General features: G+C 38.2%; 2 protein-coding genes across 3 annotated transcripts in view; one reads left to right on the forward strand and one right to left on the reverse strand.

Moving 5' to 3' along the window:
• pall (F-box protein pallbearer) overlaps positions 1–10,995 on the forward strand; it is a 37,087-nt gene extending 26,092 nt beyond the window's left edge. Inside the window, exons 5-6 of one of the 2 annotated variants that reach the window (XM_019057738.2) lie at positions 7,280–7,547; positions 8,599–8,860. In XM_019057738.2, coding sequence (XP_018913283.2) covers positions 7,280–7,547; positions 8,599–8,603 — 273 coding nt within the window. In that variant the 3' untranslated portion in view covers positions 8,604–8,860. Of the gene's footprint in view, positions 1–7,279; positions 7,548–8,598; positions 8,861–8,982 lie in introns of those variants that run through there. The other variant, XM_019057737.2, reaches the window with a different exon arrangement.
• Positions 10,996–16,200: 5,205 nt separating this feature from the next.
• Positions 16,201–18,632, reverse strand: part of LOC109041387 (fanconi-associated nuclease 1) — a 34,302-nt gene continuing 31,870 nt past the window's right edge. Inside the window, exon 6 of the mRNA XM_019057735.2 lies at positions 16,201–18,528. Within this exon, the coding sequence (XP_018913280.2) occupies positions 18,470–18,528 (59 nt within the window). The 3' untranslated portion in view covers positions 16,201–18,469. The remainder of the gene's footprint in view (positions 18,529–18,632) is intronic.

Below are 18,632 nucleotides of genomic sequence, written 5' to 3' on the forward strand. Positions count from 1 at the left end.
CAGCAAGGCTTAAGGGCCTGGATGAAATAGTCGAACAGAATGTTCGTGTCTAAAAATTAAGTTAGTCAATTTATGTCTATTTGGTAATATTATAGGAAATTTTTGTGCGTAAGGAATTCTTGCATTACGTAAACGACCATTGACCCTTAAAACTCCAGTTTCATCAAGGAAGGGATTTAATGCTAAAAGTTTGCTTTTTTTTTGTGTAAAGCACCGGAAGACAGATCTGAAATATCACGCGAAATTGCTTCCGATTGGGCAATTTTAATCAATTTATTTAAAGAACTGTCGCATTCAGCTGCTGTTAACTCTCCAATCTTTCTACATGGCTTGTTTATAGACTTAGAATTGAAAATAAACCGTTGAACATATGCAAAAACTCTTATCAGTTTAGAAAGGGAAGATTATTTCTCAAATAAGTCAAAGGGCTTAATTGAAATTACGTGAGAAGTACAAGAAGGCTGCATTTCAGTAGACAAATCATTATCAAACCTAATGTCTTGATGACAATGTTGGAAAATACCCGGGTTATGTAACATTTCTGGTCCATGCCACCATAAACTTGAGTTTATTAAAGTCGAAGGCTGAACCTCACGAGAAATTAAATCAGCAGGATTTTGATCTGATGATACATGACACCAGTGAGCATTTTTAGTATTCAACTGAATTTCAGCCACTCTAATTCGCTACAAAGGTTTTCCAACGATTTGGAGGTTCACGAATCCAGTCAAGAGTAATCGTCGAATCAGTCCACAAGAAAATCGCCGAAAAGGGCATCTGCATAGCACTTAAAACTTGAGACAATAATCGTGATAAAAGTAATGCCCCACATAGTTCTAATCTTGGTAAACTAGTAGAATGCAACGGAGCCACTCGGGATTTTGAAATTAATAATTGACAGTGAGAGGTTTCGTCTTTATCAATCGAACGAACGTAAATGCAAGCACCGTAAGCTCGGATTGACGCATCAGAAAAACCATGCAACTCTACATTAACAGCATAAGGAGAAACAACGTGTCTAGGAATTTCTAATTTTGAGATTAACAACATATCTGAACAAAAATTTGTCCATAGAGTAAAAATAGACTGAGGCACCGATTCATCCCAGAGAATCTTTAGCTTCCAAATGTCTTGCATTATCAGCTTGGCCCGCCTTACTAACGGACTTAAGAAAGATAATGGGTCAAAAATCTTAGAAGTATCAGAGAGAATGCTACGTTTAGTAATTTTTGAATTTTTAGTGTGCTCAAATATCGATAAATTAGATATCAAAAAACAATCTTTAAAAGTATTATAAACAAGGCCAAGAGTTTTTACTATATCATTTGGCGCAATGAGGATGGAGGAATCATCACCTACATCTTTATTAGATTCTTTAATATATTTCAATATTTTGGGATCATTAGATGACATTTTTACTAATTTAAAACCTCCTTTCTTGAACATTTTACTCAATTGATCACATAATACAATGATAATCTGGAAATCATCATTTCCGGTTAAGAGATCATCGACATAAAAATCTGTAATTGTAATCTCCGAAGCGAGTGGAAACTCTGGATTTTCATCTAACGCAAGTTGATGTATAGATCGAATCGCTTGAAATGCAGAGGGTTTTAATCCAAAGGTAACTCGAGTCAAGCGTTAAGTCAAAATCTCCCCAGTTTGGCGGTCACGCCAAAGAATCCTCAACATATCCCGATCATTAGGATCTATTGAAACTTGTCGATACATTTTTTCAATATCTGCAATTAGTACGTATTTATGTTTTCGGAAACGTAGTAAAATTGAAATTAGATCTTCTTGGATTGTTGGACCTGACATTAGAACATCATTTAATGATACCCCTGAAGTAGTGGTAGCTGAGCCATCAAAAACTACACGCAATTTAGAAGTCAATTTTGACTCATTTATGACAGCATGATGGGGTAAATAAAATACACGTGAATTGTTTAACTCACTTTCGGGAACCAATTCTAAATGCCCCAATGACAAATATTCATTTATAACATCAGAGTATCTTACAAATAACTCTGGAGTTAGCCGCTTCTCAAGAGATAATAAACGACGTAGCGCTTGAGATCTAGACTCTCCCAAAAATGGCAGTTTATCATTAAAAGGTAACTTTAGTTCATACCTTCCGCAAGGTAGACGTTTAATTACCGACGGAAATAATCGCACGTGGTTTGAGTGCATGCCGCATCTTGAAGCATTTTTGTCTTCGCTAGCGCCTGAAAATACTGATTCTCGAAAGCTTGTAGATTAGGAGCTCTGGAAGGATCAATTTTTTTTTTCATTCATGAATCACCCGAGATTGCCTATCCAGAAAGGGTAAGACGCTCTTATACCTGACTTCCAGTTCATTAGGAGAGATATTACCGGATGCCAAATACGCGGTAAAGGAATCCAGCTGACTTTGGATCGATTCACTGGTTACCTCCAGAGCCAATGGTCTCACATCGGCATCAGAGTCTATCGTGCGAGAAGGATAAGGAAGGCTAAGGGAAGGGAAAAGGCCAGGAACAGCTAAAATAAAATGAATACTGACATTAATATTTGAAACACCGCGTTTAAAGTCATTGATTTTAGACTCACCATAGATGATCATATCAAAGATTGAATAGCAGCACAACCATAAAACAGAAAATCGATATTTCATCGAAAATTCTTACTCTGGAACTCAGTGGGTAGTCATACCGATACTCTGCCATATTCTGACTTACTATACTAGTAGTCAAGCTCTGGCCAGAATCACTGAAGTGAAGAAAGACATATCGAGATTCTAACAGAATCAAGCGCTCAGTCAGTGGGTAGTCATACCGATACTCTGCCATATTCTGACTTACTAAACTAGTAGTCAAGCTCTGGCCAGAGTCACTGTACTGAAGATAGCTGCGCAAACTATCAAGAATCGGTCAGATTCTGCGCCCAATCAGTGGGTAGTCATACCGATACTTTGCCATATTCTGACTTACTAAACTAGTAGTCAAGCTCTGGCCAAAGTCACTGTCGATTGATCGATAGTCAACTGAAGAATCTGGCAGATTCGATACTCATATCGAATCGTCTTGTCTAGATGGAGAAGGTACATGTTAGTAAATAAGTTCATCAATACAAAAAGGGCATACAACAACACACAAATGAAAGAGCAAATTCAATGAAGAGTAATTCAAGAAAAATTCATCAATGACATTCCATGATCCTCAAAGGGGAGTAAGGAAAACAATAATCTTCAACATTAGGTTAGTATTTTCTTCTTAACGAAAATAAAAATGAGAACCCATCAGCTGTTATCTAAACAGATATCGAACAACTGAACCGTTGCCAATTTTAACATATAAAATTATAACTCAGAAAGCATCAGCTGTTATCTGAAAGATATCGAAGTAGCAACTGAACTGCGTTGCCAAACTTCATAATAAAATGAAAAACATTGAAAACGTCAGATTGAAACAATTTGAAAAGATTCCTTCAAACTTTCTGAAATATTGCCAAAACCTCAAAACAAAGACCACCAGAAATCAATACTGTAAATAAATTTCCTGCGTTGTGTATATCCTGGTCACGACACCAAAAAATGTTACGCATTTTCTCACAAAAAATAGAGGTTAGGCAAGACAAGAATAAAGGAAAAGTGATGGAAACGAACCTTAGGAAGGAAGAATTTGGAAACCCAAATCAAGCTAAAAGAAGCATTTAATGAAACAAGAAGGCACACAACTTTCTTACCTTATAATAAGGAGTAATTGTAATAAATAACAAGAATAACTGGGTTTTTACCAAAAAGAAGACAGATCATACAAAACATAGATCAAGTTGTAAGACAATATAGAAAAAACATGGTAACCATGGATATATATATGGAACAGACACCTCACATGACAGTTTATGCGTATTTTAAAAAAAAAATTCGAACTCCCAGAGGCCTTAATATGGCCGCCATTTTGAAATTTAGGCAATTTGGGGGGGGAAGTTCCGGGATCGAACCGTGGTAAACTTTTGGTATGTTGTTCAATAGGACCTCCTGAAGACGTTTACATAGGAAAAGTTTGTTAAGCAATTTGTTCCGGGTTAACCCTCTTTTTTTCGGATTTCTCCTTGACTAACCCCCCAAAAACCCAAAAGTCGTGGATTTAAGGATATAAATTTTGGGCAATATGCACGAATGGCTATCTACGGGCACTTGATTGACTAAAAATGTATAGGATATGCATTTATGAGCCACAAAAACAGCCTAACTTGACTTTTTCAGCGCCTTGACCCGAAATTCCCGCCAAAAAAGCGAAAAATCGTATTTTCTCAAAAACGGCCCTATCACAGATTTCGCGGTTTGTTGTTCCTCAATCAGTAGGCCTTCTAGTTGACATTTCCGCAAAAAATCGCGGGTGGTATGTTGACCGCATTAAAAGTGTTTAAAACACACCGTGGCTTTTCTTGGCCTCAAAAGATTTAAGGGTTATAGTAGGTATGATAGTCTTTTAGTTCAGATCCTAAAACATTAAGAAACTCCTGTATTACCTCGGCTGGTTGTATATTTGATGTACCATTAATGTTTTGTATTTTTTATGGTCGAATAGTAGGCACTCAAAGTTTACTAATCTTACAAATAACCTAGGTCTCCACGAAAGAGTAAAACAAAACTTGGCTGACCTCCAAGTTGACCAGAAAATTGGTTCCTGTGTAATTCTTAGCGTTGAGTTAAAAAATGACCTCAGTTGTTTACGTTTATCCCTTATCTTTTCATAGAATCAAGATTTTCGTCATAGAAATTGAGTTTTTTAGGAAAAATTCAATTACTTGGGGAAAGTGGTGCATGGTATGAAAAAACCAAGGTTTCGGATTTTGCAGCTGAAGTTATGTGGGTATGGCGGAATTGCATGCCTAAATAATAAAAGTAGACAGTGCTCGAACAGTAAAACTTTTGAATAAACTTCTACTCGCAGTTTAATATACAAGGTGATCCAGACCACCCGTCCATTATCTTTTTCTCGAAAACGGCGGAAAATTAAGCTTCGGAAAAAAAAGTTTCATAGGGTTAATCGACCCCAAAGAATCGAATGAAAATATTTTCAGCCCCCCAAAATGGTCCCTTGGGGGGGGGTGCCCCCCGTTTCTCGCGATTTTCAAATAGGAAGGGTATGTTTTGACTTTGGACTTGGAATCTACGGCAAAGACTAAGAACATTTTGTTTTTTGCACTTTTCTCTAAACCCCCATTTTTTGGAGTTATGGGGCATATTTGGGAATTTTGGGGCAATTTTCAATTCGATGTTGTGAGCGGCCAAATTATTCAAATTTCGAAATCTAATAATCCTATGAGAGGAGAGGTCAATACCTTTTTAGTGATGTGCCATATGACCTCTGTTGATCCAAACTTTTGGGGGCCACGACCTCCCCAAAAATCTTGGGGCTTGGGGAGGCGTAAGTCGAAAATTTCAAATGGCAAGGCTAAGTTTTGACTTCAGATATGGATTTTGCGCGAAAATTTACGTAGGATTGATATGGCGCATGACCCGTTTGCTACAAATTTTTCTTGCCCCTTATTTTCTCCAAAAATACACGGCCTCTTATGGAGAAATGGGGCTCTCCAGTAATTTGGAGTATACAGGCCATGCGCCGTATCAATTCCACGTAACTTTTCGCATATCTGAAGTCAAAACATACCCTAGCCATTTGAAATTTTCGTCTTTCGGTCCTCCAAAGCCCCAAAATTTTTTGGGGGTGGGATGGTCGCGGCCTACAACATTTTGGATCAACAGGGGTCATATGGCACATCTCTAAAAAGGTATTGACCTCTCCTCTCATAAGATTTTTAGATTTTGAAATTTAAATAATTTGTCCGCTTACAGCATCGAATTGAAAATTGCCCCGAAAATGCCCCATAACTCTAAAAAATGGGGGTTTAGGGAAAAAGTGCAAAGAACAAAATGTTCTTAGTCTTTGCCGTAGATTCCAAGTCCAAAGTCAAAACAGACCCTTCCTATTTGAAAATCGCGAGAAACGGGGAGCACCCCCTCCCCCCCAGAGACCATTTTGGGGGGCTGAAAATATTTTCATTCGATTCTTTGGGGTCGATTTACCCTATGAAACTTTTTGTTCCGAAGCTCAATTTTCCGCCGTTTTCGAGAAAAAGATAGTGGACGGGTGGTCTGGATCACCCTGTACTTTAAACTACTCTGCAGTGACAGTTAACTTTTTAGTGTCAGCGCCAAATACTACCACTTTTGTACTTCAGAATCTCACTTTTCACTACTACCGCAGAAGACGAATTTTTCGAGAAACCTGCAAAATTTCCTTACTTTGTGCCGGTCGATCAGGCAAAAAGCCTTCGAAGTCATCTCAATTTATGAGAATCTCTCACAGAGTTGATGACCTTGTGGGCACTCACAATACTATCTTGAAACGTATCCTCTTTATTTCCTCTTTTTCTTCTCCTTTTTTTGTCACTATTATTATTTATGGCTAGTTTCAAAATACAGAATTCTAACCATTGCTTTTAAAGTGTAAATACAATTTTTTGGAATGTACCTGATATCTAAACACTGATACAAAACTCAAATTAATTTAACATATTATATGGAACTACAAAGTGACAAATGCACACTTTTAAGTGTTTGCGCAAGGAAGTAACACTGTCACAATTTAGTTACTCTTAGGTATGGAAATAGCAACATATCCAAAAACAGAAGTGTTAGTTGTTTCCGCCAACATCATAACAGCCTGCGTTACAACAAAAAAAAAAAATCGATTTTTCGAGGAAACGGCAAGACCTCACCACTTTGCGCAGGCCAATCAGGTAAAAATACCTCTCAAAAATACCTTGAGCGAATGGTAACTGTCCATGAGCACTTTTCTTGACACAGATCTGATACACTCCGATCCGGCTGGGAAAATTTCTTTACTGAGCATTTTTGAGATCCAATTTTCAATAATTTGAGCTGAAATTAAATTCCAGAGTATACTGAATACATCAGATTAATTAATTCCTTATTATTGCATCAATAATTTGAGAGAAAGTTCGTAGGAGACCTTACTTTCTGGATGACCTTGATGACATTCTTTGAACACTGCAAAGTAAGTTTAAGAATATTATTTAGTAATTCGAAAGAATTAGATTTCTGCGCCTCAATGAATGAAGTGCATTGTTAATTGTTCTCATTCGAATTTGTATTAATAACTGGGCTTGAATAAACTTATTACTTTTCATTATTGTTTATTGTGTTCTCAATCGAGAGTATGTAGTAATTTATTCCAACGATTCTATCTAAATTTTTTTCCAGGACTTTAAACTTAAAAAAAAATTAGATTTGGGGATCTTGAAAGCAGATTTTTTGTCCAAAAAAATGAACGCCCAAAGAAAGTATCAAAATAGCATCAATGCATTCTTATTGGCCAGAATCAAACAACAGGAAAACGAAATGAATGAACTAAAGCAACGTATCCATGAAGCAGGACACTGGAAAGATGTGATCAAATCAAATTTATCTACAGATGATGTTTCAGCTAATAGCAGCAGCAATAATATGAGTGCCACATCTGCAAAATCTGGTAAGGATTACAGTACTTCTCAATTGTGTTGTTTAACATAAGGACGCCCTCAGAAATTACCCATTGGCCTTACGAGGATTTTTTTTACAATTGAATCAGTTGTGCAGAAACCGCTAATATCAATTTTTCAGTCTTCAGTTTTTTTGAGTTTATACTTAATACTTTTCGGAGTTGGATGCAACCAAGAAAGTGCCGTTAATACTCGCCTCGGGTTACCTTATTCACAAAACAAGCCCTGTCATCACTTTTACGGTTGTATCAACTCTGCAAGTATTATCAACTCAAAAAAACTGAAGACTGGAAAAATGGACTTCAGCGGTTTTCGCACGTCCCGATTCTATTTTAACAGATATGCTTGACTTTAAAGGAGGCTGCCCAATAAATTGACCAACAACTCAATAAGGTATTAGGAGTTCGGCTGAACGTTAAGCTTTTCATTTGTTAGGGTTCACATTCGGTGCTAAAGTAAAGGTGTTCCCCTCAGTGAAAGAGATTGCTGTGAAATAGCTCTATTTTGCCTCCCCCCCTTCCTCTCTGGATGTGGGTCAAATTTTCTGTGCTAATTTTACTAAATGACTCAGGTCTCCTCGCAGAGTTTTAGCCTGCAAAATTATTTAGGGATGGGGCAAAGTTGCCATTTTGAATAACATCAATGTATCAGTTTCATTCTTACTTTTAAGTTATTATTTTGTTGTATGTGAAGTCACCGCTGACTCGTTCCAGGCAGCTCTCAAAGTTTGCATATATGACATGCTTATGTCTAATGGCCTCATGCTTGAAACAGATTTAAGTATAGTCAAGGAAGGAATAAAAGAGGAGCGCCTCAGACCCATTACCGAAAGCCTCAAACATTCTATTTTTGATTATACCTGGTAGCAAGTAGGATTTTTAGGACCCCAGAACGTTGTGGCCTTTTGAACATCCCAACTTTTTGGACTTTTACCTATTTTTGTGCGTTTTTTATCAAAACTTAGTAGGCATAATGTCAACTTGTTATCATAAGCTTTCATGTTGATTTAAACAATTTGTTTATCTGATCATGGCTAATTAGCGTAGCCTAATAAGCACTAGGTCAGTCCTTCTCAGGGACGAAAATGACACTGCCTGCTTGTACAATGAAAGCAAGAATGCAGGAACAATACGCCAGTTGGTCCTGCAGCAGGCCTCTGCAGCTGGTGTAGAGTGAATCTCCGAAGGAGCCCCATAGGATTGGTGCAAGGACGGACCAAGTGCTTTTCGGGCATGGCTGATCAGAGACCTGAACAGCCATATGGATATAAAATGGCAAAATTGACGAGCCCAACTCATTGGGTTAAAAACAAGAAGAAAGTAAGTATACAATTTATAATACAGCTAGGAGTTGTTTGTCAATGTTTCAAATTGTGTCATCGAAGTACTTCTATTTCAATCAAATTTTTCTGTTATCTACTTACAGTTCTCAAGTGCCAGCCTCCTAAATGCAAGACAGATGAGACAAATGTTAGCAGTGATAATTCTCTCGAATTTTGTGATGACTTCCAGCGGTTTGTACAATCGCAAAAGGGGAAAAAGAGGAAGAGAACTTCAAATTCTTAAGTATCTCTGTTTTCATCTCAGCCTAAGTACCCGTATATGATCGGCGTTGAAATGCGCCGCACAGTTTCAGCTCAGCGCATCACGCACTCATACACGCAGCGCTCTCGGCGCCCGCAGAACCAACCGTGAGGCGTGGCGTGTCGCAACCCTGACCGACCGCTTCCGAAAACCGGCAATTGCGAGCCCGTCAGATTTTATCTCCAAGTGCGCGTTCGGTATTCAAATTTTCACTGGATTTTGGATCATAACTTTTGATGCCATTATGCTGCCACGTTGAAATTTTGTACAGAAACTCTTATGCACCTGCCATATCTTTTCCAAAACTTGAAAAAGGTGGTTTTTAAAGTTAGTAACAATTTAAAATGAAACGTTTTCTTTGGAAAGAATTTAGAGTCCAGTCTCAACAAGGTGTATGGTGCCTTGAAAGTACATCGTGACAGCTCTTCAACAGCACCAAAACGAGTCATTCAGCACAAATATTGGCGAAGTTGTATGCCTTTGAAGTTAGTCATTAGCATGAAAACTGGCAATTTTCAGAAAATTCATCCCATAAAATTAAATGGATGGTAAAAAAATTTAAACTTGATGGCTTTTTGCTAGGATTGTCGCTGTATACCAAGTATCATTAAAATCTGAGGGGGCCAGGTCAAAAGAACCTCTACTTTGGTTTGACTTGGCGTAGAATGATCCATAAGGTTGTTGAAATGTATGATGAGAGAGTTCATTGTTTAAACTTTATTTTCTGCTGTGTCACGGAATATAATTTTGCAGTAGTATTTTCAGACAAAGGCAGCCTAATAATGAATCTTCCAAGTGTAATTATTTTCTATTAAAGGGATTCATCATGTTGCCAAGTGTGCGTCATAATAGTTTGTCTAATTCACGAAATGAGATTTCGGGGCTATTAGAAATATCATTGTGAAGTAATTTCTAAAAATTTAAAAATGGATAACCAAATTAGGGTGGTGTTGATTTGGATAAGAGGTTAGCAAATTTTGTCACCAGAAACATATTGAGTTGTGCGAAAGAAAGGGAAAAAAAAACAAGCAGAAAGTTTCATACTTAGGTATTGGAGAATCAGTCAGCAGTTTTAATGCGATGAGTGTACACTTATTGTACCCTAAAGTGTAGTCAATCCACATCAATAACATGTAGTAGTTCTTCTTACAAACCCTAAAATGGTTCTTGTAAATGAAAGTCCATCTTATCAAACACCTACTCCTCTATCGGAGGTACACAGGACAGTTTTGATGTGGGTATATACCATCGTAAAAACGGTCCCTAGGTGCCTCTTCTAAACGCAAGTTGGAGCACTGAGAATTTTCGTTTTTGTAGACAAGCTCATGTGTTATGAAAACTTGTCTTATATTGTTAGTCCAGCCTTTCTTCTTCCCCATAGAAGTTGCTCTGATGTTTTACTTCAACATCAGATTGATATCATCAAATTGGAACAGCAAATCAATGAAGATTGAAAAAATAGGCAATTGAGGCGGCCCCAACGATAATGGCAAATGCCTGTATATCTAGCTTTTGCGCCCAACAGCGAAATTGAATCCTGCACTCCAAAAGTTAGAGTTGGAATCCCTGTAAGTGTTACGATAATATGGTGATTCTATGGCGAATCCTGACTTCTCAATTCTGTGTACATGAAGTTGTGAGCAGGAAATTCTTGGTTCGAATTCAGTTTCTTTCTCATCATTCTTGAGAAGCTACTCTATTTTCACTTTTTTACAGATCTCACACTTTCATTAAGTTTTTGATAAGCCGAAAGGACTTGTTATGTTTCTTAAGTTTTTTATTTTCAGCAGTTGGTTTTCTTTGAAATTACCACATTTACATTATAATTTAATAAAAGCATGTTTAAGATTCATAATTCTTTCATTTTACTCTCAAATTCACTCAAATTTCCGCAACTACGAATGGTTGGTGCAAAAACAGCACATAGCGTACTTCTTTAAAAAATCTACAAATCTACCATACTTATACGTAAGTTATTTGATAAAGTGCATATTTCTTCTTTAGGAAGGGTTCAAACCTAAACTAGTAATAAAAACCTGTCATGTCTCTGAAAAATACAATGTGCTATTCACAAGGTAAAACTTAAATCAAACACGTTTTTTTCGAAACAAGGTTTCCCCGCATATGCCATTATGGTAGCCATTGCCTGAATTATAATTAAAAAAAAGAAGGAAGAAAAAAATTATTGTCTTGCAAAAGCAGTTGCAGCTATGGCATCTATTTCGTCTTTTTAAGCCAATTATCCATCACTTATTTAGTAATAAAGATGGACAATATAGGAAGTTTCTGGCCAGAAGAAGAGCAACAGAGGACCACTGACGTGTTCTCTCGCTCTGATGCAAAGGCTTTTCTTTGACATGGAGGATTTGTTTCACTAACCAAGTTTGCTCCAGATGTGTTATGGCCAAATGATCTTTTATCTCAGTTACAAAATGAATGTGGTCTACCATGTAGCTGTATTTCATCTACAATCGTTATCAAGGTATCGAAGAATTGTTGGCAACGCATATTTTATGTACACATATTAACATATAATTTTTAAACCTCTTTTTGAGATGGACCGAATGAATCTTTATCCAAAATTCTAATGCAGTGTGCAGGTTCCTTTCCATTCTTAGTGGGAAGATAAGAAATGAAATCTCCTCCAGCTTTTGGACACAGTTAAAGAAGCGTCTTTTCCACCTCATGCTCCTCATTAATGGTGCTTCAGGGTATTGTATACTTTGCAAGATTGATACATTTTCATAATGCCATTTTTAATTTGAAACAAGGCCCTATCAAACTCTTCCTTCGAATTGTGCCTGACAGCCCCTATGATTGTCGTTTGCTTTCTTTATTTGGCATTTTCCTGGATTGAAAAATGTACCAACAAAACAGATAGGGCATGGAGTAATCTGAGCGCTTATCAATATGAAGTGGATTGCTGCCTTGATATGCTGGGATGCTAGTATCCACCAGGAATCGGCTACTAGCCGGCTATTGAGTGCACTAAGATTGGCCGCCGCAGTTCGCAGAACTTCGACTGAAGCGCTCGCATTGAGGGCATTGTCTTTATTGCCGCACGGTATTTCCAGGCTGAACGTCGGGCCGAATTTCGACGTGTTCGACTCTCAAGGACTGCTGCACGATCCAGCTACTATGCGGATGCCGAGATCTGTCGGATCTCCGTCTAGCCGGCTACCTCAGTAACTCGGGATCCGTGTGCTGGGGATCGGAACCTTCGACCTACCAGCATAGCATACTATGCGCATGCCCCAAGATCCAGGAGCTTGAGTATAGCATAGTAGTCAGGATCCCATATCCGGGCTAGATACTTACAGCTAGGTGGGTGAATTCAAAGAAGCGTCTAATCTGGTGTCCCCAGCTGTTTTAATCGTCATAATCTGAGAAACATGGGCAGATCGAATTTTTTTCTCGTTTTCCACACTATTGTTGACTATAACATGCTATTTTCCACTTTATTTGGACTAAAATAAAAAAGGAGAACTTTGAATGTGCAAATTGCCTACATTCGTCCCAAATTTGCGTGTCCCCCATGCCCGGTTCTTGACTTTAAATTAGTATTGCAGCATAACTAGAGTGATTACCTACTTGAGAAAACTTTTTCGGAGATGATAGGTGATGCTTTTGCATTTGAGAAAAAAATATGTCAATTTCTTTTTTGCTCCATCAGTAACTTTTTCACGCACAAGAATCATTGTCTCCAGCAACAGTCAGGAAAGCCATGGCAACGATGTAACAAGCTCTAAATGATTGCCGCAATGTTGAGGTTTCTCCAGAAACGACTTTTTTTTTGTTTCTATTGAATAATTCACACGTCACAGATGGCAAAAATTCTGAAATTCGCAAATTTTTGTGTAAGATTAACGCCATTAATGATGCCAAACAAAATGCTGTATATGATAACTAACAGGGCGTCAAACATACACACGAACACTAATATCAGCTCGTAAAATACTTTCGAAGTGTGCATTGGGGAAATTTTTTTTTATTCCGATACTCCAGGATGTGCTACTAAATATTCCATGAAAAAAACACCAAAATTGTCTTTACTGTTAGAAATACGCGTTTTGCTCGATTCAGTCCCATATGTTTCCATCCTGTCCCAGTGTCCCAGTTTAATGGGACAGAGTGGAAAACTGTTACAACTGAGACTTGCTTGTTTTATCCCTGTAGGCGCTTTTCTACCGATTTGAGTGAAATGGTAAACTCGAAGTTTTAGTCAAATTCCAAGATTCGAAAATCCAAGATGGCGGACGTGACCTAAAATGCTATCTCAGCACCTAATCAATCGATTTAAGTGAAACTTGGTACCCTCAGATATTTTTTGACGGGAAACTGAAAATTTTAGTCAAATTTCCAAGATTCGAAAATCTTAGATGGCGGCCGTGGCTTAAAACACTATCTCGGTGACTCTCGGTGACGTTATCTTTGAACGGCCGTAGAATTTCAAATTATCAGCATTATTCTAGATTTTAAAATAATAAAATCATGCATTTACCTACTCTAGAAAAAAATTGAATGGAAAAGGGATAAAAATAATTTAAATATCTCTATTGATGTAGGTAGTGGCCCTGAAGTATAGATGCCTTGATGAAGTGGCCTGGTGGGCCTTGTCAAACATGCCAACCAGGTTGTCGTTTTAAAATGCATACGTAGCCTTATTGGACTAAGTTGAAACTTTTAATTGACGCCTGTTGAATTTGTTGTTTGGATCAGTTGATGTTCAACAGATGTCAGTTCATGCTGAACTGATATCAATTGAACCTCAAGTGGTATGTAGCAAATTTCAACCGTTACCTATTGAGGCTCACCATACACATATCTGTCCCAGGCATTTAACAATTTTAGGCGAATAGCCATCTGCCTAGGCGAATAAGAAGCAAAAAGCGGCAGCCTTGTGGCAGCCTAGGCAAACAGCACGTTGCCTAGTCATACAACAAGTTGCCTAGGCAAATAACATTACGGAATATCAGGCGAATAACAATCGATAGATAAAGGAACATTAACTGACAAGTTTACCAGTATTTGTTAGAGAAGGCTACGGATCTATGGCACCGGCTATTACATTTTCTATTGTTCTTGAAGTTTGAGCACCGTTTCGTTTCGCATTGAGTCTTGCTTTTTGCACAGTTATATTTCACGAATCCTTGCCCGTTGTCCAAGGAATGGACGGCTGCCGCTTCTCTCAACGAAACTGTTTTTTCGAGGGGCACTTCTCCGATCTTAAGGGTTAAAGTCGGAACTTCCTGTAATGCATTCCGTGAGATCCACTGTTTCAGAATGCCGGCCGCGATTGCCACTTTATACTTGTCATTTTTCACCTCTGTAATCAATCCGGGGATAACACTGTCGGCGAGAGGACTACGATCAAATTCTGAGGCTATAACTTCACTACATTCTGCCTTTCTGACAATTAAAATTTGTCAACCGAAAATAAAATATCAAATCGACTGGCGGTTATCGGCAGCTGGAAAATCGTACTTAATGTTGTCTTTATCATTTTCGGCAGTCCTTGTGTAACTCTGTGTTATCAGTCGAGGGTTTTGGTCACCTACTTTGAGACTCCACTTAATGCATTGTCGTGTTTCATATCTATTTGCCAGATCAGTACGATAAAAAATCTTATTTCGATGAAAAGTTAAATTGTTATTTGCCTGAATTCTGGTTCAGCTCTAGCTTTCCTAGGCATACAGCAAGTTGCCCAGGCAAACAGCAAACTGCCTAGGCAAATAGTCATCTGCCCGGGCAAATAGGCATGATTGCTACTTGCCTAAGCAGATGGCTATTTGCCTAAAATTGTTAAATGCCTGCGACATATCTATGGAGTATCATCTGGTATCAGTTTAACTTCTACTGGTACCAACTGATACTCATCAAATATCTGTAGACTTTCAACTGGTTTCTGTTGATAACAGTCGATATCAATTGGACGGAGTTAAACAGAAAGGAACCAAGCCACATCGGGATCGAACGGAGAAAAAGAGGTTTAGAGTTTGGCTCCTGCATAAGACGCAATGTAAAAGATAAACTTCAAGTTCAATTTCTACAAAATTTGCTCCAACAAAAACTTTGAATTTTTGGTGATAGATAGTAGAGCAACGGTTGAGTTCAAAACCACTCATAACTCAATTTTTTCCAAAGTGTGGGTTGGTTCCTTTCTGCTTAACTCAGTCCAATCAGTTCGTTTTCTCTACCAATCTCAACTGATCATTTTTAACGGGGGGGGGGGGGGGGGGCATGGCTGTGTAAGTAGTGGTAGCATAAAACCCATTAAACTAGGTAAAATTTAAATCTGTAGACACCAGAAATGGTACTTTTGGTACTTTTGTAGACTTGCATAGGCGTCGAAGGGAGAATTAAGGTGAATCTGCAGTTGTAGTTCCGAAAAAACCCACTAAGTCGCGCTGCTAATATCCGGCTCCGAAATCAGTGATCATTTAAATATCACAATAGATATATTAAATACTAAGACTCATAAGTTCTATCAGCATACGTCTGGAATGCTTTGAAAAAAACGCGAGCTTTGAAAGTTGATTAATAGAAGCTATAACATGATCCCAGTTTCTCTTATGAGATTTCTGTAAGTGCAAGAGAGATGGCTCATGGTGGGAGAGAGATATCTGCAACCGCTGAGAGCGATCGGTCGCGATTGGTTGCATCAAGGTCATCATACTTAACCCTACTTTTTTCTGGGATCAAGTTTCAGAGCTTCAGAAATTACTTATCATGACTTTTTCAGTGTCAGTAGGAAGAAGAATGTTATGGCTAGAACTTATGACTCCTCGATTTTGATAGAAATTCCTTAACTTTCATAAAAGCTCAAGGGCTCACGGGGGGCTGTACGAACTCTAGTAGCATGGACCAAAAAATCAAAACACAGCGGTGGCGCTCCCTGTGCAGAAGAATTTCTTACTACACACCGCTGTAGATTCATTAACATCTGACAGTCCTTGCTGCATAAAACTACCCCAATCTCCCTTGCGGCGTACGTAGCAGCTCAGTTATTGCATGTTGTTCACACTTTGAGCAACACAGGGTGTGGAAAGAGCACAGTTCATTAAGAGGACGGCTAAAACTGTTTTAATGCGCAATTTAATTCGATCAATCTCTGGTTTACATTAAGAGCGGAAAATTCAAATTTTCCATAACCAATGCTGGATAAAAATGTTGATATCTTGGTTAGTAGTTCATTTCAGTTAATTTCTATGAGCAAATCGTGATTTCGGCGAAATTTTTAGGAAGAAACCTAAAGGGTATCCCAAGAGTCGTACCCTCTCCTCCTAAAATTTTCCGTAGTTGAGCTATTGGGACGAAACTTGAGGAATGTTTAAAGAGAAATACTTTTTGGCATATCCAAAATGTTGAGGGGACCGAACCCCAACTTTTCTTTACAATGGCAACCCCTCCTTGTGATATCACGTTCGAAAAAGGATCGCAAAAAAAAAAAAAAAAAAATCGGGCAATTCGATATCTTCATTTTTCTCAAAGATGGCGGCCAGAAATGCGGAAAATTGGCATTATACCTACTTGTGGGAGGATTTGTCTAGAGCTCAATATCTGACCATTAATTGAAACGAGCAGAACGAAGATGGTGACATTATTTAAAAAAAGCTAACTTTTTCCGAACTGATGGCTCTCGAAATGGCAGAAAATTGGCATATGAGACGTTTACCAATAGATATGCATTAAATCTGATATCCTGGGGTATTTGGGGGATGTAAAGAACAAATCAGTCTTATTTTTTAATTCTTCGAAGCCTTTTCAAAAAGGCCGGAATTTCGCATTTTAGCAAAGAATGGGATTGTTGCAAACTTTTGCTCGAGCAAAAATAAGAGTTATTTCTATCCATACAAGTCTAAAAAATGAACGCATTGGCAAAGTTTGAATTGCACTCCCAACTTCACAATTTGCGTGAGAAATTCTCGTACTTTTTAGCTTCCCGCTTCAAAAACGATACTACAGCACAGGTGAACATTTCGTTGAAAAAATCGTTCTATTCAATCCTTTTGCAATAGCAACACCCAACATAGCCGACACTTCCGCGCGCAAATCACAATCAGGAGCATAAGGTCAACCAAAGCGGATCTTTATCAACGCGAAGAAATCGTAAATGTAAACACACTGGGTTGGTAACAAATTATTAGAATCTCGTCCAGGCACAAGTGTTTTGGCAGATTGGTGTCAGCCATGTTGAATGTTGTGTAGTTTACAGTGGCACAGGGATGAGTAGAACGACTCCTCTAACGAAATTATCACCTTTGCTGTAGTATCGTTTTTGCAGCATGAAGCTCAAAAAGCAAATTTTGTACACAAATTGTGAAGTTAGGAGGGCATCAAACTTCGCCAATGAACTCATCGTGATTTTTAAGACATTTACTGATGGAAACAACTTTTATTTTTGCTCCAGCAGAAGTTGGCAACAAGCCCATTTGTTATTTTGAAAATAGCTCACCAGATTCGTTTTTTTCGCCTTAAAAAGTCGATGCCTAGTTTTAGATAAATTAATTTAGAAAACCTAAAATGCCAAATTTTCGCTATTTTTAGCCGCCATCTAAATGGCGGCTAAAAATTTCTAAATTCTAAAAAAGGCTTCAAAGAATTTGAAATATATGACCTTTTCGTCCCCAGGTACCAAATTTAATGCATATCCATTGATAAACTTTACAAATGCCAATTTACCGCCATTTTGAAAAACTTGAAAAAAATTTAGCTTTTTCAAAGAAATCTCACAAAATTCGTTTTCCTCGTCTCAAGAAATCTTCGGATACCAAGTTTCAGATTAGCCGATCGACAAATAGGTAAAATGCCGATTTCCCGCCATTTTGAAAAAATAATAAAGATGGCGCCTTACGTATTGCGCGAAAACATTTTTTTTATCTTCTTTCGATGGAGGTATCACAAGGGGGGGGGGGGGCGCAATCACAGCCCAGCGCCCCCCCCCCCCCTTCACCAAATATTCGATATGCCAAAATGTAGTTCTCTTTGACCTACAGTTTCATCCCCCCGAGTTTCATCTCAACGGCTCTACACAGAAGCTTTTAGAAGGGGAAGGGATAAGAACTTTTGGACACCCTGTGTGTTAGAGTGTTTAAATTCGCACATTGTCCAGGGGTCCACTCTCTCAAGTTAAAACTCTTTGCAGAACCTTCCACAATCTTGTCGGTGTGCCAAAGCCAGCAATAAAGTTGTGTGGACTTTTATAGCATCATTACTAACATCAAAGTACAGCAGCAACAGCACTCCAGTAGAGGAAACATCTTGTACTTGGGGTCCCTGGAGGATTTTCCTTACGAAAGTATAAAATAGTAGAGAACCGTCTGCAGTATTTAAGTGATAGAAGGAGTTGAGGCTCCAATGACTAGCTTCCTCTTCCTTGACCCGGTTGCTGTAGAAAAGAGAAACAGAAAAAATAAAAAAGGGAATAGAAAACGAATGCAATTTTGCAATTTGATGGGAAAACAGGGGATATAATGTAATAAGATTACCTGA

This window comes from Bemisia tabaci, chromosome 1 (assembly GCF_918797505.1).
Source record: "Bemisia tabaci chromosome 1, PGI_BMITA_v3".
Classification (NCBI taxonomy): Eukaryota; Metazoa; Arthropoda; class Insecta; order Hemiptera; family Aleyrodidae; genus Bemisia; species Bemisia tabaci.